Genomic DNA, 15,506 nt, shown 5'->3' with positions numbered 1-15,506 from the left:
AGTAGCAACTCATTCTGCCTGCCATACCGCAGAAATATGATGGAGCAGAAATAACTACTTTGTTTAATTTCATCTCAATTAGTGATTCTACACTCCACCATCACTGGCATCTCCCATATGTGTGAAAATCACTCTGCTGTAGGCCAGCACCCAACCACGTCTCAGGCATCCCACTGTGTTTAAGACCCTCCCTGCCCTGGTCATCCAGATCCAGTGTCACCCCACCCTACTGGACACAGCCACCACGTCCCCAGGCACCAGGTCACAGCCACGTAATGTGAGAAGCCACGGTGTCACCGCTGGCCCCGCACACCCGGTGTGCAAAACACTGAGCCCAGGGATTGTGCACGGCCTTGAACTTTTCTTAGAGCAGTTTGTTCAGTTTAGCAACGTACAAAGCATCAGGAGAAATGCAGACATCAAAAGTTCTTGCATTCAGGAGGCTTGTTTTGTTCAGCTCAATGCTTTCTCGTTTTTCCTTTTTAAGGAGAGGTTTGGGAAGGGGGGGGGGGGGGGTTCACTGCTGAATTGATTCATTATTCCTCCAGCTCAGTGTCTAATTTTGAGGTCAATGTGGCAAAAACTCCAGATTTGCCTCTGTGCCCCTATTCCGGCCGTGTTAATTTGGAGATGGTTTGCATCTCCTTGCCCGCTACTCCTCAGACCTGCCCAAGTCCTGACTCCTCTTCCCCTCCTGAGAGCTCACATTTATCCTTTCTCTGCTCACATCCGAGAGATCACCTCAGCCCCCTCACCCCCCACTCCCACGTCTGTCTGTCCATCTGCACAGCCCTTCCCTCCCAGCCCCGCTGCCCCTAGCCCACACATCCCGCATCTCGCTCTGCTCTATGTGCTGCTCGTGCTGCCTTGGCTTCCCAGCAGCGCACCGTGACTGCTCATTTGTCTGCTTCACCCACAAACAGTCGGTGCCGGGCAGACACCAGGCACCAAAGGCTTTTGGGAGGATTTTGGAGCCTGGTGCAGAGCACTCTCCCCCTCCGGTCCGGGTTATTATTTCCCCCACGCACGCTTTCCTTTTGCTCCCTGTGCTCTAAAAAGATTCTCAGGTCAAGCCAGAAAAACAGTTCAGAACTGCCTTTTGTCCCCCAAACTGTCCGAAGCAAAGAGCTGAGACTTTGCTGCAGCACAGCCCATCCCTGTGCTGCAGGGCTGCTGCAGGGGGGGCTGGGGGGGAAGCATCCCGGGGGCAAACCCCCTGAGTTTGGGTGTGCAGGGTGTGAGTGTGTGTGTGTGTGTGTGTGCACGAGGGGGGGGTGTAAGCGTGTGTGTGTGCGTGCGCTCAGGCTGTCTTGCTGCAAATGGAGCTTGGGAGGCCCAGACTGGGGGTTGATTTTTTTTGGATGACTTTCCCTGATTGTCTAAAGCAATAAAAGTAACGAAGTTTCGGGGGAAATGGCGGTTGCGGCGAGATTATTTTTGCAGTCATGATGCAGGCAAAACTCCCGAGGCTCCGGGAGAGCTTTGCTTGCCTGAGGACTGCAGGAACTGGCTTAAATTGAATAAAACTGTAAGTACAGTATGGGGGACTCGGTAACAAGGAGTTCTGCAAAAGCAACAAAACCAGAGAGCACAATGAAGAATGGAGCGGGTTACGCCGCGGTGAAAGTATGTACTGGTTGTTATAACACCGTGCCTCCAGAATAAATTATGTCCCTTTAAAAAGTAATACTTTAACTGTGGGGCTATATAGAGACAATTAAGACGATATTGTTCTCCTCATTTCCCTGCCCCCCTCCTTCCTCCCTCTCTCTGCAGTAGCTCTGTGGAAACTTTTAATGCTGCAGCTTGAAACTTGGGCCTCTGGGTCTAAAATGCCTGAGAAAGCACTGCGGGCTCTAACTGTAAAACATTCCTTCGGTGGGCCCTGGAAACAGGGCGCGCTGGCGCAGGCGAAGTTCAGAGGGATCACATGTAAATGAGGGCTGGCTATAGACTCCCGAGGAGCGTTTTATTTCGCTTAAACCTGAACTTGAACTTGTAAACGCGCTGCCGGTGCGGGGCTGGGCAGCGGGCAGCGGTGCGGGGCCTACAGAGCCCATAGGGCTGGGGGCTCCTGGTGGCCAGAGCCGCCTCCTCGTGGCACAGTGTGGGGCTGGGGGAGATGGCAGCGAGCTGGCCAAGGCCTGGCTCGGTTTTGCTGGCAGAAGGGAGGGGAAGCGGCAGAGCGCTGTTTGATTCCCCGGCATACACGGAGCGCTCTGGTGGGAGCTCCTTGCGAGAAGTTGTGAGCGGGTCAAGATCTACTTGCACGCTTTATTGCACGGAGGGAAGGGAATAAGTGAGGTTTAACTGCAGAGCTGTTGCACTTCTTCGCGAATCGAAGTGCACTTCCAGCAGAATTAAATACAGGGCAGTCTAAAAAGTGAGGCGGAAAGAGTGCAGAAGTTAAACGGCCCTTCACAGAGTATTTACTTTCAAATCGTAACAGCGAACGTAAACCACAAGGCAGTTTTTAAAGCCTCTTTCCTGCTCCCTCGGCAAAACGTGCCCCAGTACTTGCTCTTCCCCACGCCGGCAGAGCAGCAATAGGTGAGGGTGCACCTTCCCAGCAGCTTGCTGGGACACATTTGGGTCATTTCGGATGACTTCCAGACAATTTTGGCCGTGTCTGTAGCAAAACTTTGAAAGGATGAATGGGCAAAAAAAAAAAAAAAAATCTTTTTGGCAGTTACTCAGGAAATATCTACAAAGATGTCCTTTCTGGAGCAAGTTATTATTTCAGGGTTTGTGTTAGGATCATTTTTATCCTGCGACAGCGCATAAAGAGACCAGGACAGAGCAATGAGGTCTGGCATAGCTAAAATCCCTTCTGTGTGTGTGAGGTTATATAGTTTATCAATGCAGAAACCACCGCGGGCTTTGCAAAGTAAACAGCTGGCTTGGTTCTGCGTGCAGCACTTCGGAGTCGCCTGTGGGATTTAAATGGCTGGGCTGCAATTTTGGGAGTAGCGTGAATATATATATTTTTTTCCTTTTAAACGTGTCAGAAGGGTTTTGCAGCCATTTGTTTTCTTAGTTCTTTTATTTGTTACCGTTTTCATTTCTGTTTCATTTTAGTTTATTTTTCTTTTGGAAATGTCTTCGCTGCCACCGGCGAGCCTACAAATGAAAAAAAAAAAAAAAAAAGAAAGTTTCTATCCCGGTCAGAGAACCTTATGGCAGCAACAAATATCAGAGAAAGCCATCGTCTCTCTCAAAGATTTCATCTCACCATCCACTTAATCCGCTTGCTGTACCTCAGATCTCAAGTAACTTTCATACTGTGGGCTCACTTTAATGGATAGAATCTATTTTTCATGAAAAAGCAGGAAATAAGCTGTCTTTCGTACAAAGATTTACAAAATGTAATCATTGTTGAAATATTCTCTTTGAACTGCCTTGTCCGCAGGGGTGTCTGGCTCCCAATACCCCCGTTTCTTTAGAACACCCTTACAAGTTCTTCTGGTAGATCAGGTACACTGGTGGTTCTGGTCTTTGATGTCTTGAATGAATGAAAGAAAAGCATAATAAAAGAGAGCTGTTGATCAAGCATAAAATACTCTTTAAGCTGACAGAATGGCAGAGTTAACACATTCTAAGCTGCTTTTAGGTTTTTCCTTTTTTCCTCACATTTTCCTGTGCTTTGTGTACAGTGGGGGTTTTTATTTTTTGAAAAGTCTCTGATCTATGTAGTATGCCGTCCTCTAACAAAAACCAAAATGGGATTGTTTCTCTCTCTTTCTCCCCCCTCCCCCCCCCCCTTTTTTTTTTTTTTTTTTTTTTTGTCTTTCACTCAGCTATCTTTTTTTTTCCTCTCTCTCTCTCTCTAACAGCAAGGGTTACGATTTAGCGTAACTGCCACAAGCTTTCCGCATGCACTGGAAAGTTTAGAAGTTGTTTTGCAGATTTCAGAGTCAATTTACTAATAAATAAACGATCTCATTCCCTTAGCGATGCAGAAAGCTGGGAGCAAAACTTTAACTCGCAGTGTTCCCAAACTTAAATGAAGATCTGTCCAAAAGCAAAATTGCAAACCAAAAATAGTGACATAAAAATGACCTCACTGTGAGAGAACTTTCTTTAAGTCAGAGAAAGGGAAAATTTTCTCTTCCTGTAGATCTAATTTAGATTTTAAGTTGCCATACATTATTTATACATCATATTCAAAGTGCCAACCTACTCTGCTCGCTGGATTACATTTCAGACATTTGCCATTGATAAGTCTTTGCTGTATTATGTTCAGACTAAATGTGAATATGTCATAGCACAGTCAATCTTTAATCCGCTGAGCTTCAGGTTTGGGCAGCAGGGGGTCCAGTACTGAGAGCATTGCTTTATACTTGGGAAACATCTGGAGCCAGCTGGGACACTTTACTGGAACACTCAGATGTCTGAAACAACAGCAGGAATTACTGTATGAGCGTGTTTTCAGAGGCTTGGGAGGGTTTGGGGTGACTTGGTTGAAAACACGAGCTATTCCCAACTTGAGGTTTGAACCCAAGCAGCAATCTTGCCTGAAGTGAGCTTGTTGGTCCCGGGAGAGAAGTGGTTTGGACTACTATACATTTTTAATAGTCAGCAGGCAGAAGTCCGTATTACAGAATTATTGCACATAATTTAATGCAGTTTGCCACAATTGGCATTCTCGCAAAAGCTATTGGATGCAGAGCTACTGTGCACATCGCCTGGAGACTAGTGTCCCTCGCGGGACGGGTTTTATCTTCCTCGAGACAGTATAAATATGCTCGTCGTGGGGCATGCAACTCTCTTGGGTTTGGGTTTTGGACAACCAGAAGATTCACTCACTGTTTTATGTCCCTTTGGGGATGACCAACCCGCTACTTACGTCTCTTTTGGTATTCCATTTTGGAAAATATAATTACTAAATAATTAATCCCAGCTCTAAGAAAATAACTTGCGTAGGCACAAAGGTGACCTTGTCTTCGATATCCACCTTTTGGTTTACACAGTAGGATCAAGTTTCATGCCTGAAGAAACTCTGGAGAAACCAATAGACAAGTGGGAAGAGTGCAGGCACGGCAAAGGGGATGCGGACGCTGTGTCGGCAGGAGCCCTCGCTCCAGAAGCTGAATCGACACAAACCTTGCTCACCCTGGCAGCCCTCCTGAAAGCTTATCGAAGCCCCTGCTCTGGCCTCTTCCTTTCAAGTGACCTGCCATGGGGAAGAGCCCTGCCGGCACCTTTCACAAGGTGAAGTCTAATGGACCATTTTGCTACCTCACTGTTTACATTCTCACTTTTTCTATGAAACCAGAAGGACTCGTTACCCCGATGCACCGTCCTGGGGTTAATGTTTCATAGTACCTTGAAGTTCTTGCAGTGACGGAAATGTCAGCCCCAAACAAAACAAACGAACTGATGCACCGCGATGAGACCGCGCAGGTGCCTGACGGCCGCAGCTCAGGTTTGGCTCTGCTGCTCAAACAGCCCCTTTGCCGGCGAGCTCTAAAGCTGCACGGTTTTTAAATTCTGGCTCTTATCAAAGGTGGATTTCCCCACCCGGACGGCACAGTGATAACTCTGTGCAGCTGTGCCAAGGGCAGCAACGGCTGTGGCGCAGCGGCGAGTGCGTTTGAAGTCGTGAGCTCAGCCACTTCCAGCCAACAGAGCGGGCCTGGATCGTCAAGAAGACAGCCAGTGAAGGGTCCTAGCCTGGAGTGGAGGAGGTGAAGAAAAATCTTCAGTGTGAGGAGTCTGTCAGAGTTTCAAATGTGTGAATGTCCTTAAATAACCCACATCGCCCGGAGAAATAAGCCAACTGTCACACCCAGTTCTGGATTCCACATTAACAACCTCCTTCCGCAGCGTTAAACTTTGCCCTTGAGGACTTTTGTTTAACTTTTTAATTTGAAAAACAGATAGGGCCACTTTACAACCTTCACTTTTTGCGTGAACTGAAAGGCCTCATTGTTAGCGCAGGGGATGTGCAGGTAGAGGTAAATTTAACACAGTTTTGTTTGATTGTCTCTCCGTTTGAAAACGTGTGAGCTGCAATCACGACGAAGCTCAGGAACTGGGGATAAAGCACACCATGCAGGAAGACTGCTGGAAGAAGATTCTTATAAACAATGGGCCTGTTTCGGCACTCCTGACACAGGCAGAAACTGTACCGAAGTCAATGAGGCACTTTCAGCTTTCCTCCTTTTAAATATCCTGAATCACGGAGTGTTCCCTCACTGTTCCCGATACAAAGGACCCGATTGTCAGAAGTTGCTGAAGGATTTTTGTGTGTCTGTGCTATCTTCAGAACAGCACAAGAAACAAATAGACTCTGCTATCAAAGACACGTAATTGCCATTTCAGACTTCCTGTTTAGGATTCAGTCAAGTAGATATTGTTTATGGTTCATAAAACCTTACTACTGTGAGGATTCTCAGATACTAGCAGCACAGAGTTTCAACTTTCATGGTGCCGTAAATTAGGGAAGAAAAAAAAAAAGTGTGATAATACTCCTCCGAGAACAGTAAAATAGAGCTCTGCAATGGTTAAATGGAATTTTATAAGCACATTCGGTGTGGAACTGTTTTGCATTACATGAGTTGAATACCTTAGAGATGACACACATCTGCAGGCACTTTATTAAATCCTTAGTCAGCACTTTTCGACCTGATGAGATTACTTCTTCATTTGACTGGAGAAAGGGAAGCGACGATCTCGTGCCGGACTGCAGAATTCTTTCTGATGTTTCACCTTGAGTGCTGGGAAGGACGCAGGATGCTCTGCAGGATGGTCCGCACCCACACCGAGTGGCAACCTCAGCTCCAGTGGATTCACTGAGCTCTGAGCTTGCTGGTAAAACTGTACCGCAGAGTAAATAGAGAGGAAATAAAACACCGTCTCTTTTATGAAAATGCCAGGAGATCATATCATCCCGACTGTATTGCGATAGCGCACATGATTCAAATGGAGATTTCAAATTAAGAAAGGCAATACGCTGATCTCTGGCTGGGTGCAGACGGATAGATTACAGAACGTGAAGGGGCTGGACAGGAGAGCCCCACTCGCACCCCGCAAGAAGGCAAGGAAGAAGGCAGTGATCCCAGCAAACAGACATGGGCTGCTTTCCTTTCCCCGAGACCTCCTAACCACGCTTGCTTCTCAGAGCACGACCCTTCGTGCACTTCCTGGGCGTCCTATTCAGGCACCGAGGTCCCTCTCCCCTTGCAGGAAAGTTTCACAGGTGCTTCAAAGGGACAATGGAGCTCTTCAGAACTAATCCGGGAAGACTTAGACATGTATAGGAGGCTTGAGGGGGATATGAGATCTTAATATTAAAATGATTAGTCGAAAAGGAGGATCATTCTGCGTGTGCGTTTCAGCTGTGAGACGCTCTAAATTAAAACGGTATCCTGAGAGCAGTGCCGGTGGGATCTGATGAGTAAATGCACTCTCTGTCTTGCTGTTCTGCTGCCTCAGCCCATAAAACATTTCATCAAAGCCGGGCTGCGGGAACAGTCAGCGCGGCGCAGCTGTTTGCGAGGGACTCGGAGTTTGGCTCCTTTAAAAGCAGCTTTTCAGTAAAGTCGGTGCGGAGCCCCTGCACAGAAGTTTTAAAAAATATCCATGCAGTTGGGTTTGATCCCGTAAGGGTTAATTAAGTTTTGCATCGGCATTAAGGCCGAGCGGTGTCTGCAGGAGTCATATTGACACCCCGGTGCATGGTAACTCTACTCCTTTATTGACATGTTGCTAGTCAAGAGCACAATAGCACTCTGTGTCTGCAAATCATTGCTAAAATCATCTCGAGAAAAAAAAAAGTTTGAAAGCCTAACGCGAGACAAAGGCCCCAGAGCTGCACTGCGCCGCGAAAAACTCCGGAGTCAGCAACTTCTATTGATTAAAAACTAACCTTTAAAGTAACTCTCCGAGTGTGTGGTTAGCATTTAAATTTAAACATGTCATGAGTTGATTTGTGTTACTGAATACCGACTCAGAAGGAGTTACATTCACATCAGATTTTTTTTTTTCTAATTCCCTTAAGCAGCTAAAGTATTTCATGAAATGTCAATAGGGCAGGGGAGGAAAAAAAAGGTGTTTTGGAGGGAGGGGACTCGCGCGGGGCCGCGCCGTTTCTTTTCCCATGCAAATAGTCACCCCAAAAAGAAAAGTGTGGGGAGCGAAACACAATAATTAGGCCTTTGTCTAACTTTCCCAAGTGCCAGAGAAAGACAGATTAATTAAATATACAACAGTGTTGGTTTTTGGAGTGGGGGTCTCTCTCGCTGTGTAGGTCATAAATTAGGCAGAATAAATACTTCAATGTGTGTGCAGCGGGGCTGCTACGTCAGAGCGGCTGGCGGGCGGTGGGAGGGCGCAGCGCGGCTCTTGCTAATGATAGTCACGTCTGGGGCTGTCTGGTTGCTGCTAGCAACGAGACATGATGTAACACCAGGATGAACTTGAACTTGGGGGACTTGAAAAGGGAACAATAGACCAGAGCAATCAATAAAGCCTATTTCAGTGAAGGATTACAGAGCCGCTCTGGGGTAACCTTGTCTGCGAGGCACAGGCTGAATAGCAAGATGCGTGAAGGAGCGCCGGGCCGTGGGGGAGCGCGGCCGCGCGGGACGGCCGTCCGGACGGCTGGATGGACGGACGGAGGCACGCAGCCCTGCCGGCGGTGCTCAGCCTGAGGGAGAGGCGATGGGCGCGCAACCTAGCGCCGGGCCTGCCCATGGCGCGCGCTCCCGCCTCGCTGCCTGCTCTCTCTTTTTGAAACCCATTGCTGCAGTCAGGGGGACCTGCGAGGCCGCTCTGCCGTCACCCGGCTGCCGAGCCATGTGGCCAGGCCAGTGGCGACGGGAGCCAATTGGACATCTGCGATATAGATTTGAATGATCGGCTCTGAATTTTAACCCCTTTACTCCCTGCTGGGGCCTTCCCGTGGCTCCCGGCCCGGCCGGAGACTGTCACGCTCAAGTGCTGATCACGAGAGGCACTCCCTCAAATGGGGGACTGTTGGCGGCCCCCGGCACCCAGCCTGGCCTGCACAGGGGAGCGGGACTTGGCACCGCCTTGTAACTCCTGCAGGAACTTCGCTCTGTTTATGAACTTTACATATGAGAACTATTTCGCTTAATTACAGCCTGCTTAAGTCTAAATAGAAAATCTGCAGGCAATAGATGGAGGCGATATGAGAACTGTGTGTTTGTGTTCAGAAGGGTGAGCGAAGGAAGAGTTCGTTAATGAGGTGTACTGGACGCAGGACAACTTCTGTGACCGTGCTATTTATTTTACCGGGTCCTACCTCCGTGGCAAGACGACATAATCTCAAAGTATCACATGAAGCTTGCCTCAGAGTCTTCTGGAAATGTTAATAAATCCTCCGTGGGTTGATTATACTCTCAATCAAGTCAGACCCTGAAAAGGAACGGAGAAAAAAGTTGGTAAAACTTGTCATCAGTTTGTACGTGCGCACGGATACACCTCATATGTTACAGCAGCCGGAGAAAAACACGGGGTATCAGCAGCAGCTCTAATACCTGGATCTCTCTGGCTGTATTATTTTACTTCAGCCTAAATAGTCACGGCCTGTTGATGTACTCCCACAGCAATACATCAGTGCCAAGTGGCATCCCCCTGCACGTCCCAGGCCTAACAGTGCCCACATTCATTGGGGCTTGGCCTGCCCCACGGGCCAAGCCAGGCTGCCCACCCCACGGCTCTGCCCCGGCCTCCAGCCCTGCTGGTCCTCCTGCCAGGAGCAGAACCACTCCCTGTGCTCCGGGCATCTGTGCGAGTGGGGTACGGACAGCACTGCTGTGTGCTCCGCAGAGCTGTAATCCCAGGGAGTGTCTTCCCTTCGAAAAGGAGAGGAGGGGGGAAAGGATTCTTTCCCCAAAGTACTGCTATTAGTTGAAGTTCCTGTTTTGTTTTCGTGCATGAGTATGCCCAGAGATACGGGATGTTTTCGCTGATCCACTTTCCCCCAGATTTGCTTTATCCTCGCTTTTCTCTAGCGATCCACATCTCTCCCAAGAAAACAGCCCTGTTGTTGAGTTTCTGTGCATCTGTTCCAGTGAGACAGTTGAAGCAGGGCAGTATAAAGCAACAGATGCTTATGCTGGCACATGCCTAAATACCCAAGAAAACCCTGACTGCAGGGTGATAAATGGCACCGAGACACGAATGTGTATCGCCTTTTCAGGGGATTAGACAAAAGTGAGCTGGAGGGATCTCCAAGCCATAATCTATTAAAAAGATTGATAACTTGTAACATGACATGACCCCCGCGTTCGTCTGTAGCTACGTCCAGCGATTGTCACTGGTAAAAAAATATATCGGTTCGTACAGTATTTTTAATTAAGCTTTGTAATTAGGTCGATTCGTCACAGCCTCAATTAGCCCCCCCCTCGGCAGCCGAGGATCACGGCGGTGCGCGGAGCCCTTCCCGCAGCAGCCGGGCGCACGGCGGGGCTGACGCTCTCCTCTTCTCTCTTGCAGTCCTGGTACCTGGGATAAAAGTCTCCGCTTCCCACCACGCACCGGACAGACCACCTGACCCCTTCCCACCTCTGTAACACAGAAGCAGCAGCATCGCAGCGCAGCGACTTCACATCGGCGGAAGGGGAGGCGAGCAGACACCGACAGCAAACTCGTACATGGAAATGGCAAACGTTATGGTTGAATGGCAAAGGCCGTAACTTTTTCGAGATTTTTTTTTTTTTTAAAACAACTTAGGACTGTTGTAATTTCTCCTATGGTGCTGGAAATGGTTGGGCTTCATAACTTTTGAAGTGTTTCATTGGTAGTGTAAGCGTTAGGTGACACTGAGTAGAACTAGCCTCTGCTGCTGCTTACCAACTCGCTGTTGTAACACACTTTCCATATGGAGCCTAACTGTTTGACAGTATCCTCATCAATATTTCCCATACAGGTGTGAGACTTCTTGAGAAATCACGAAACACACTTAAACTATAACTTTTGTAGTAGCTGAATTCTGCAATATATAACGTACCGGACAGACATAGAGCATGTTTTCCTGTAACATATCGGAAAAAAAAAAAAAAAGAAATGCAGGTTTTTTTTTTTTTTTCGTTGTTGTTGACGTTGATGTTGTTGTTGTTGGGTTGGTTTTCCTTTTTTTTGGGTTCTTTTTTTTTTTTTTTTTTTTTTTTTACAGTTGGCACTTAGGTAACGTAACACGAACATAAGAGCATTGTCAGCGATTATTTTCCACTCGATTGCAGAGCGATTGAAAACATCGAACTACTGCTATTCACTTAAAGAGAAAAAAAAAAAAAAGAAAAAAAAAGTTTGAAATGCTGCACTTACATTGTAAAAAAAAAAGAAAAAAATCATTTTTTTTCAACAATTTTCAACAATTACACAAAAATTCACGCAGAAATGGGGGAGTTGGTCTGTTTTGACAGAAACTGACAGGAATCAATCAAAACAATCGAATTTTGAATTGAGTAAAGTGCAATTTCATTGGATAGCTAAATATCTTTGTAAGATAGAGATTGTTGAAAATTCTATTTTTGTTTTCCAAGTCCTTCCACCCCGGGACTCTAAATTATTGGGGTAAAAAACAGCCTTGCAAGAAAAAGGGGAGCTATTTTTGCTTTTTATGTTTTTTATTGTTGGACTTGTATCCCTTTAAAACTGAAGGAAAATTAAAAAAAAAAATACAAATCTAATGGTGCTTTTACCACAATATGTTAACTACATTAAATGCTAATTAATCATTTTCTGTTATCAAAGCACATAACTAAAATGAAATCATAATATCTGTTAATTTTATAAGCTAAAAGTCACTATAATGGATTATGCCAATTCTGACAAATTTTACGTGTTTCCGGCAATATAGGGTTTATCAGTTCTCAAACACCTTTGGGAATAATAAGAGAACGGTCCAGAAATTAAAACACCTTCGTGTCCCTGAACTGGTACATTTTTCTGGACTGCAAAGAAAACAATACAGAAACGAACGCTGATCGTACAACTTCTGCCAGTTCAAAGCAAGGGCACTTGCTGAAGAAGAGAAAAAAGAAAAAGATTTAAAAAAAAAAAAAAAAGAAAGTTTGGACCCCAAACGTCCTGTATCTTATGTACAAAAAAAAGGAAAAAAAAAGAAAAAAAAAAAAAAGAGTGCAAGTGATTTTTTCTATCAGACAGCGGAGCACCCCTTTGCTTCACATGCAACTTTAAGAAGGTTTCCTATACTATACATATATATACGTTCTGGTTGGCAAGTCCGGCTAATCAGAGAAAGTCTCTGCATGTTCTAGTGTTAGTAACTAATTTTTATATAGTTAATGTAGGGTAAAGTAGAGTGCATTAAGACACAATATTGTAATCCCTATTCCAGGCACTTGCCTTTAAACTATGTTTGTTCAACCCTTCAGAAGGGTTTCTACTACTGTCCTATACAATCAAGTAACTGAAATTCTTGGGAAGACACTTTGCTCCTCATCTTTTCCCTGAAACAATGTTTTGTTTTGTTTTCTTAATTTGCACGAAACAAACGAAAAAAAAAAACACAAAAAAAAAAACACAAAAAAAAAACAAAAAAAAAATTCCATATCAATGTGCCTTGCCCTGGATAGCGATTATTTGTGGAATTGTTGCACATGTTCCTATATTGAAAGGGGTTTTTCCCTAGTCAAGCATTTGGAGACACTTTTTGTAAATGTGACTTTTATGTCAGCCATCGTCAGTTCCAACATCTAGAATTAAATAGGATGTTAGTTGTTCCGCAGATAGGAGTAGTGTTTATTGTCCTGTATGGTCAGTGGCAGTGCTATTCTGAGATCTGTAGATGCTAGATTATCAGTATTTTTGGATGTTGCTGCATTTTACATTTTATTTGGAGTCTTCCTTTTGTTTCGTTTTGGGTTGTTTTATTTTGTTTTGTTTTTTTTTTTCCCAGATATATGAAAATATGCAATACCTGCTTATATCATGTAGAAAAGCTTAGCGATTATTAATTTTTCTTTTCTTTTTTTTTTTTTTAATTTTTATTTGACCAAAGTTGGTGCTGCACTTGACGCAGTGTGTTTTAGGTGTTTGTCTTTGTACTTTCGTGATTTTGAATGCACATGCAGGAAGGGCTCTTCTTAGAGAAGCAGTCAAACTGTGAAGCACTAAGCTGAACCCTGCTTCAAGCAATTTTTGTTTTACAACTGTTCCTTTCACAAGCAAGCCTTAAAAAAAGAAAAAAAAACTTCCTTTTTCTTCAGATCCCACACCCATTTTTATTAGCAGACTGCAATCAATCCACATTCAATAAAAGTATATAATGCCCATTTTTATATGCACGTTTTTAAACTTCCAAGTTCTGAAAATTGTTTACTGGTTATTCTCTATTTAAGGAAAAAAAAAAAATAAAATGTTTTGGATTTTCATATGTGTCTGATAAGTGGTTGAGTAGTCATTTTGCTCTATTGTATTGTGTGATTGTTAGTATATGGTATCACATCCTCTAGCCAGCATCCTTTGCCTTCCCTATAGCACTTAGCTGGGCATTACTTTATTAAGACATATGTGCACTAAAAAAAAAAATAGCAGCTTTCAGTGCTTCACAGTGAAGGGAAAAAAAGCCTAGACAAACATTTTGTCAGAACCTTGCTATGAGACAAGGTATTACCAGTAAATTGGTTGTACATACAATAAAATTGCACCCTTTTTTAAACAAAACAAACTAAGCAATAGTTTGGGCAGTTAGTTGTTTTTAGTGAGCATGTTGTAGTCATGGCTGCAAAGAGAGAGAATCAAACTGCCCACTCAGAAGATATGTAATTTGTATGTTGTATAGTTTTATTGATTACACTGATTTATTCTACCCTATTTTATAATGCAGGACTTTTGTAATGTTGTTTAAATGAGGAAAAATTTCTGTCAAATTAGCTTAGTGGAATTTCTGATTGTTCGTTATAAAGGCAGCGTTCATAGAATTGCTTTTTTTTTTTTTTTTTTTGCTTTTTTTTCCTTTTTATTTTTTTTCCTTTGGGAACTGGATTTAAGTTAAAAACTTTCCCGTTTCCTTTTTGTATGTATTTAAATACAGTTATTTTTCTTCTCTCAATGGTATAGCATATTCCTATGCTTGAGAAGTATAGGCTACTGAAGAACCATTGTAAATGGACATTACAGGTATGCTGTATTTTTGAAGGTATTTTTGTCACATTAAGTTTGATGACGCTAAAGTTAGGGAATTCTGAGCAGAATGGCGAGAAAAAAAAAAAAAGAAAAGAAAGAAAGAAAGAAACAAAAAAAAAAATGTTTTAAAGGCTTTAAAACATGAGCTAGGCAGTCAGGGCCTCGGCCCGCCGGGGTTGGAGAGCGTCCCCCATGCAGTCCCCTTTTTGCTCAGCCCGCTGCAGAGCCGCCGTGCAGGTGCAGAGGCCGCGTGCGGGCAGCCCCTCGGCCCCGCAGGGCTCCGTCCGTGGGCTCTGGGACACGCGAACAACTTTTCCCCCCACACCCCACCCCACCCCCCCCGCCCCCTCTCCCGTCTCCTTCTCTGCAGAAGTTGTCAGACGCACAAATCCTCTGCCCTGCATTCACCCACCCACCCACCCGTCCAAATTGAAAGACCCAGAAATTGCTTAGCGCGAATTGACTTTGCCAGTTAATTCCTTTCTTTTTCTTTTTTTTTTTTTTTCCCCTCTTTTTGAACTAGGGCACTTGCTTTTATCATGCCGCACACCCCAGCGATGCCATTATTTATTCCTCTTCCTTTCTTAATGAAACCTTACGGGCTTCAAGTTAGGCAGCCATGGTACACTTTGTCTCTGCTGCGATCCCCCTAAATGGGGTCGCAGGGGAAGGAACCACCAAGTTCTCTGACTCCGCAGTATTCAGTCAGCCCACAGGAATATGCAAAATCCCTCTCACGTTGTTTTGCTTTTTTTGTTTGTTTTCTTTCTCTACTTCTCTTTGTTCCGTATATTTGCAGCTTTGTAGTAACAGTGTTATAAAATATTTACTGTACAAAGATACGAGAAAACCCAGATACATAGCCTAAAACAGTTTTGTTTTTTTTTTTTCTCCTTGTGGTGAATTTTTGTTTATTTTTTATTTTTTATTTTTATTTTATTTTTAAGAATGTCAGTTTAATACCGTACTTCTTTGCATTGTGTCTCTGGAAATATCTTTTTTTTTTTTCCTTTTTTTTTGTTTCTTTTTTTTTTGGTTTGGTAGAAGGCCTCCATCGAACAAAATTAAAACCATAACCGGCATGACAATGTAAGGAGAGCTTCAATGGCACCTAAACAATAACCAAACAACACAACCAACCTCATGAGGTCTGTCGGAGGCAGGTCTTGTGAAGTTAACACTGCCTGCTAGGCAGGATTTTCATTAAATCAAGCTTACAATGCCAATTTTGTCTCGAAGTCAATGCATGTATTACTGTTTGACAGTAAACCCAGCTATGCCATCATCAAGTCCAAGGCTGCGCAATAGTCTAATTAGTATCGAGTACATTTTCCTTTTATTTTTTCCAATAAAAAAGCAGTGGGATGAAAATTGCTTTGATATAT

The 15,506-nt window shown here is 44.4% G+C and overlaps 1 protein-coding gene across 13 annotated transcripts in view; it reads left to right on the top strand.

The window, feature by feature from the left end:
* Positions 1–14,222, top strand: part of NFIA (nuclear factor I A) — a 232,024-nt gene extending 217,802 nt beyond the window's left edge. For 11 of the 13 annotated variants that reach the window (XM_065738002.1, XM_065737975.1, XM_065737984.1 and 8 more), the window contains one exon: positions 10,465–14,222. In XM_065738002.1, coding sequence (XP_065594074.1) covers positions 10,465–10,482 — 18 coding nt within the window. In that variant the 3' untranslated portion in view covers positions 10,483–14,222. The remainder of the gene's footprint in view (positions 1–10,464) is intronic. The other 2 variants (XM_065737993.1, XM_065737949.1) reach the window with 1 other exon arrangement.
* Positions 14,223–15,506: the final 1,284 nt, after the last annotated feature.

The sequence above is a fragment of the Cyrtonyx montezumae genome, unplaced genomic scaffold (assembly GCF_038088225.1).
Source record: "Cyrtonyx montezumae isolate F1298 unplaced genomic scaffold, pur_monq_1.0 scaffold_1, whole genome shotgun sequence".
In the NCBI taxonomy this organism is placed as follows: Eukaryota; Metazoa; Chordata; class Aves; order Galliformes; family Odontophoridae; genus Cyrtonyx; species Cyrtonyx montezumae.
Note: the sequence above shows the minus strand (reverse complement) of the source record. Positions and strands in the feature narration are given on the sequence as shown.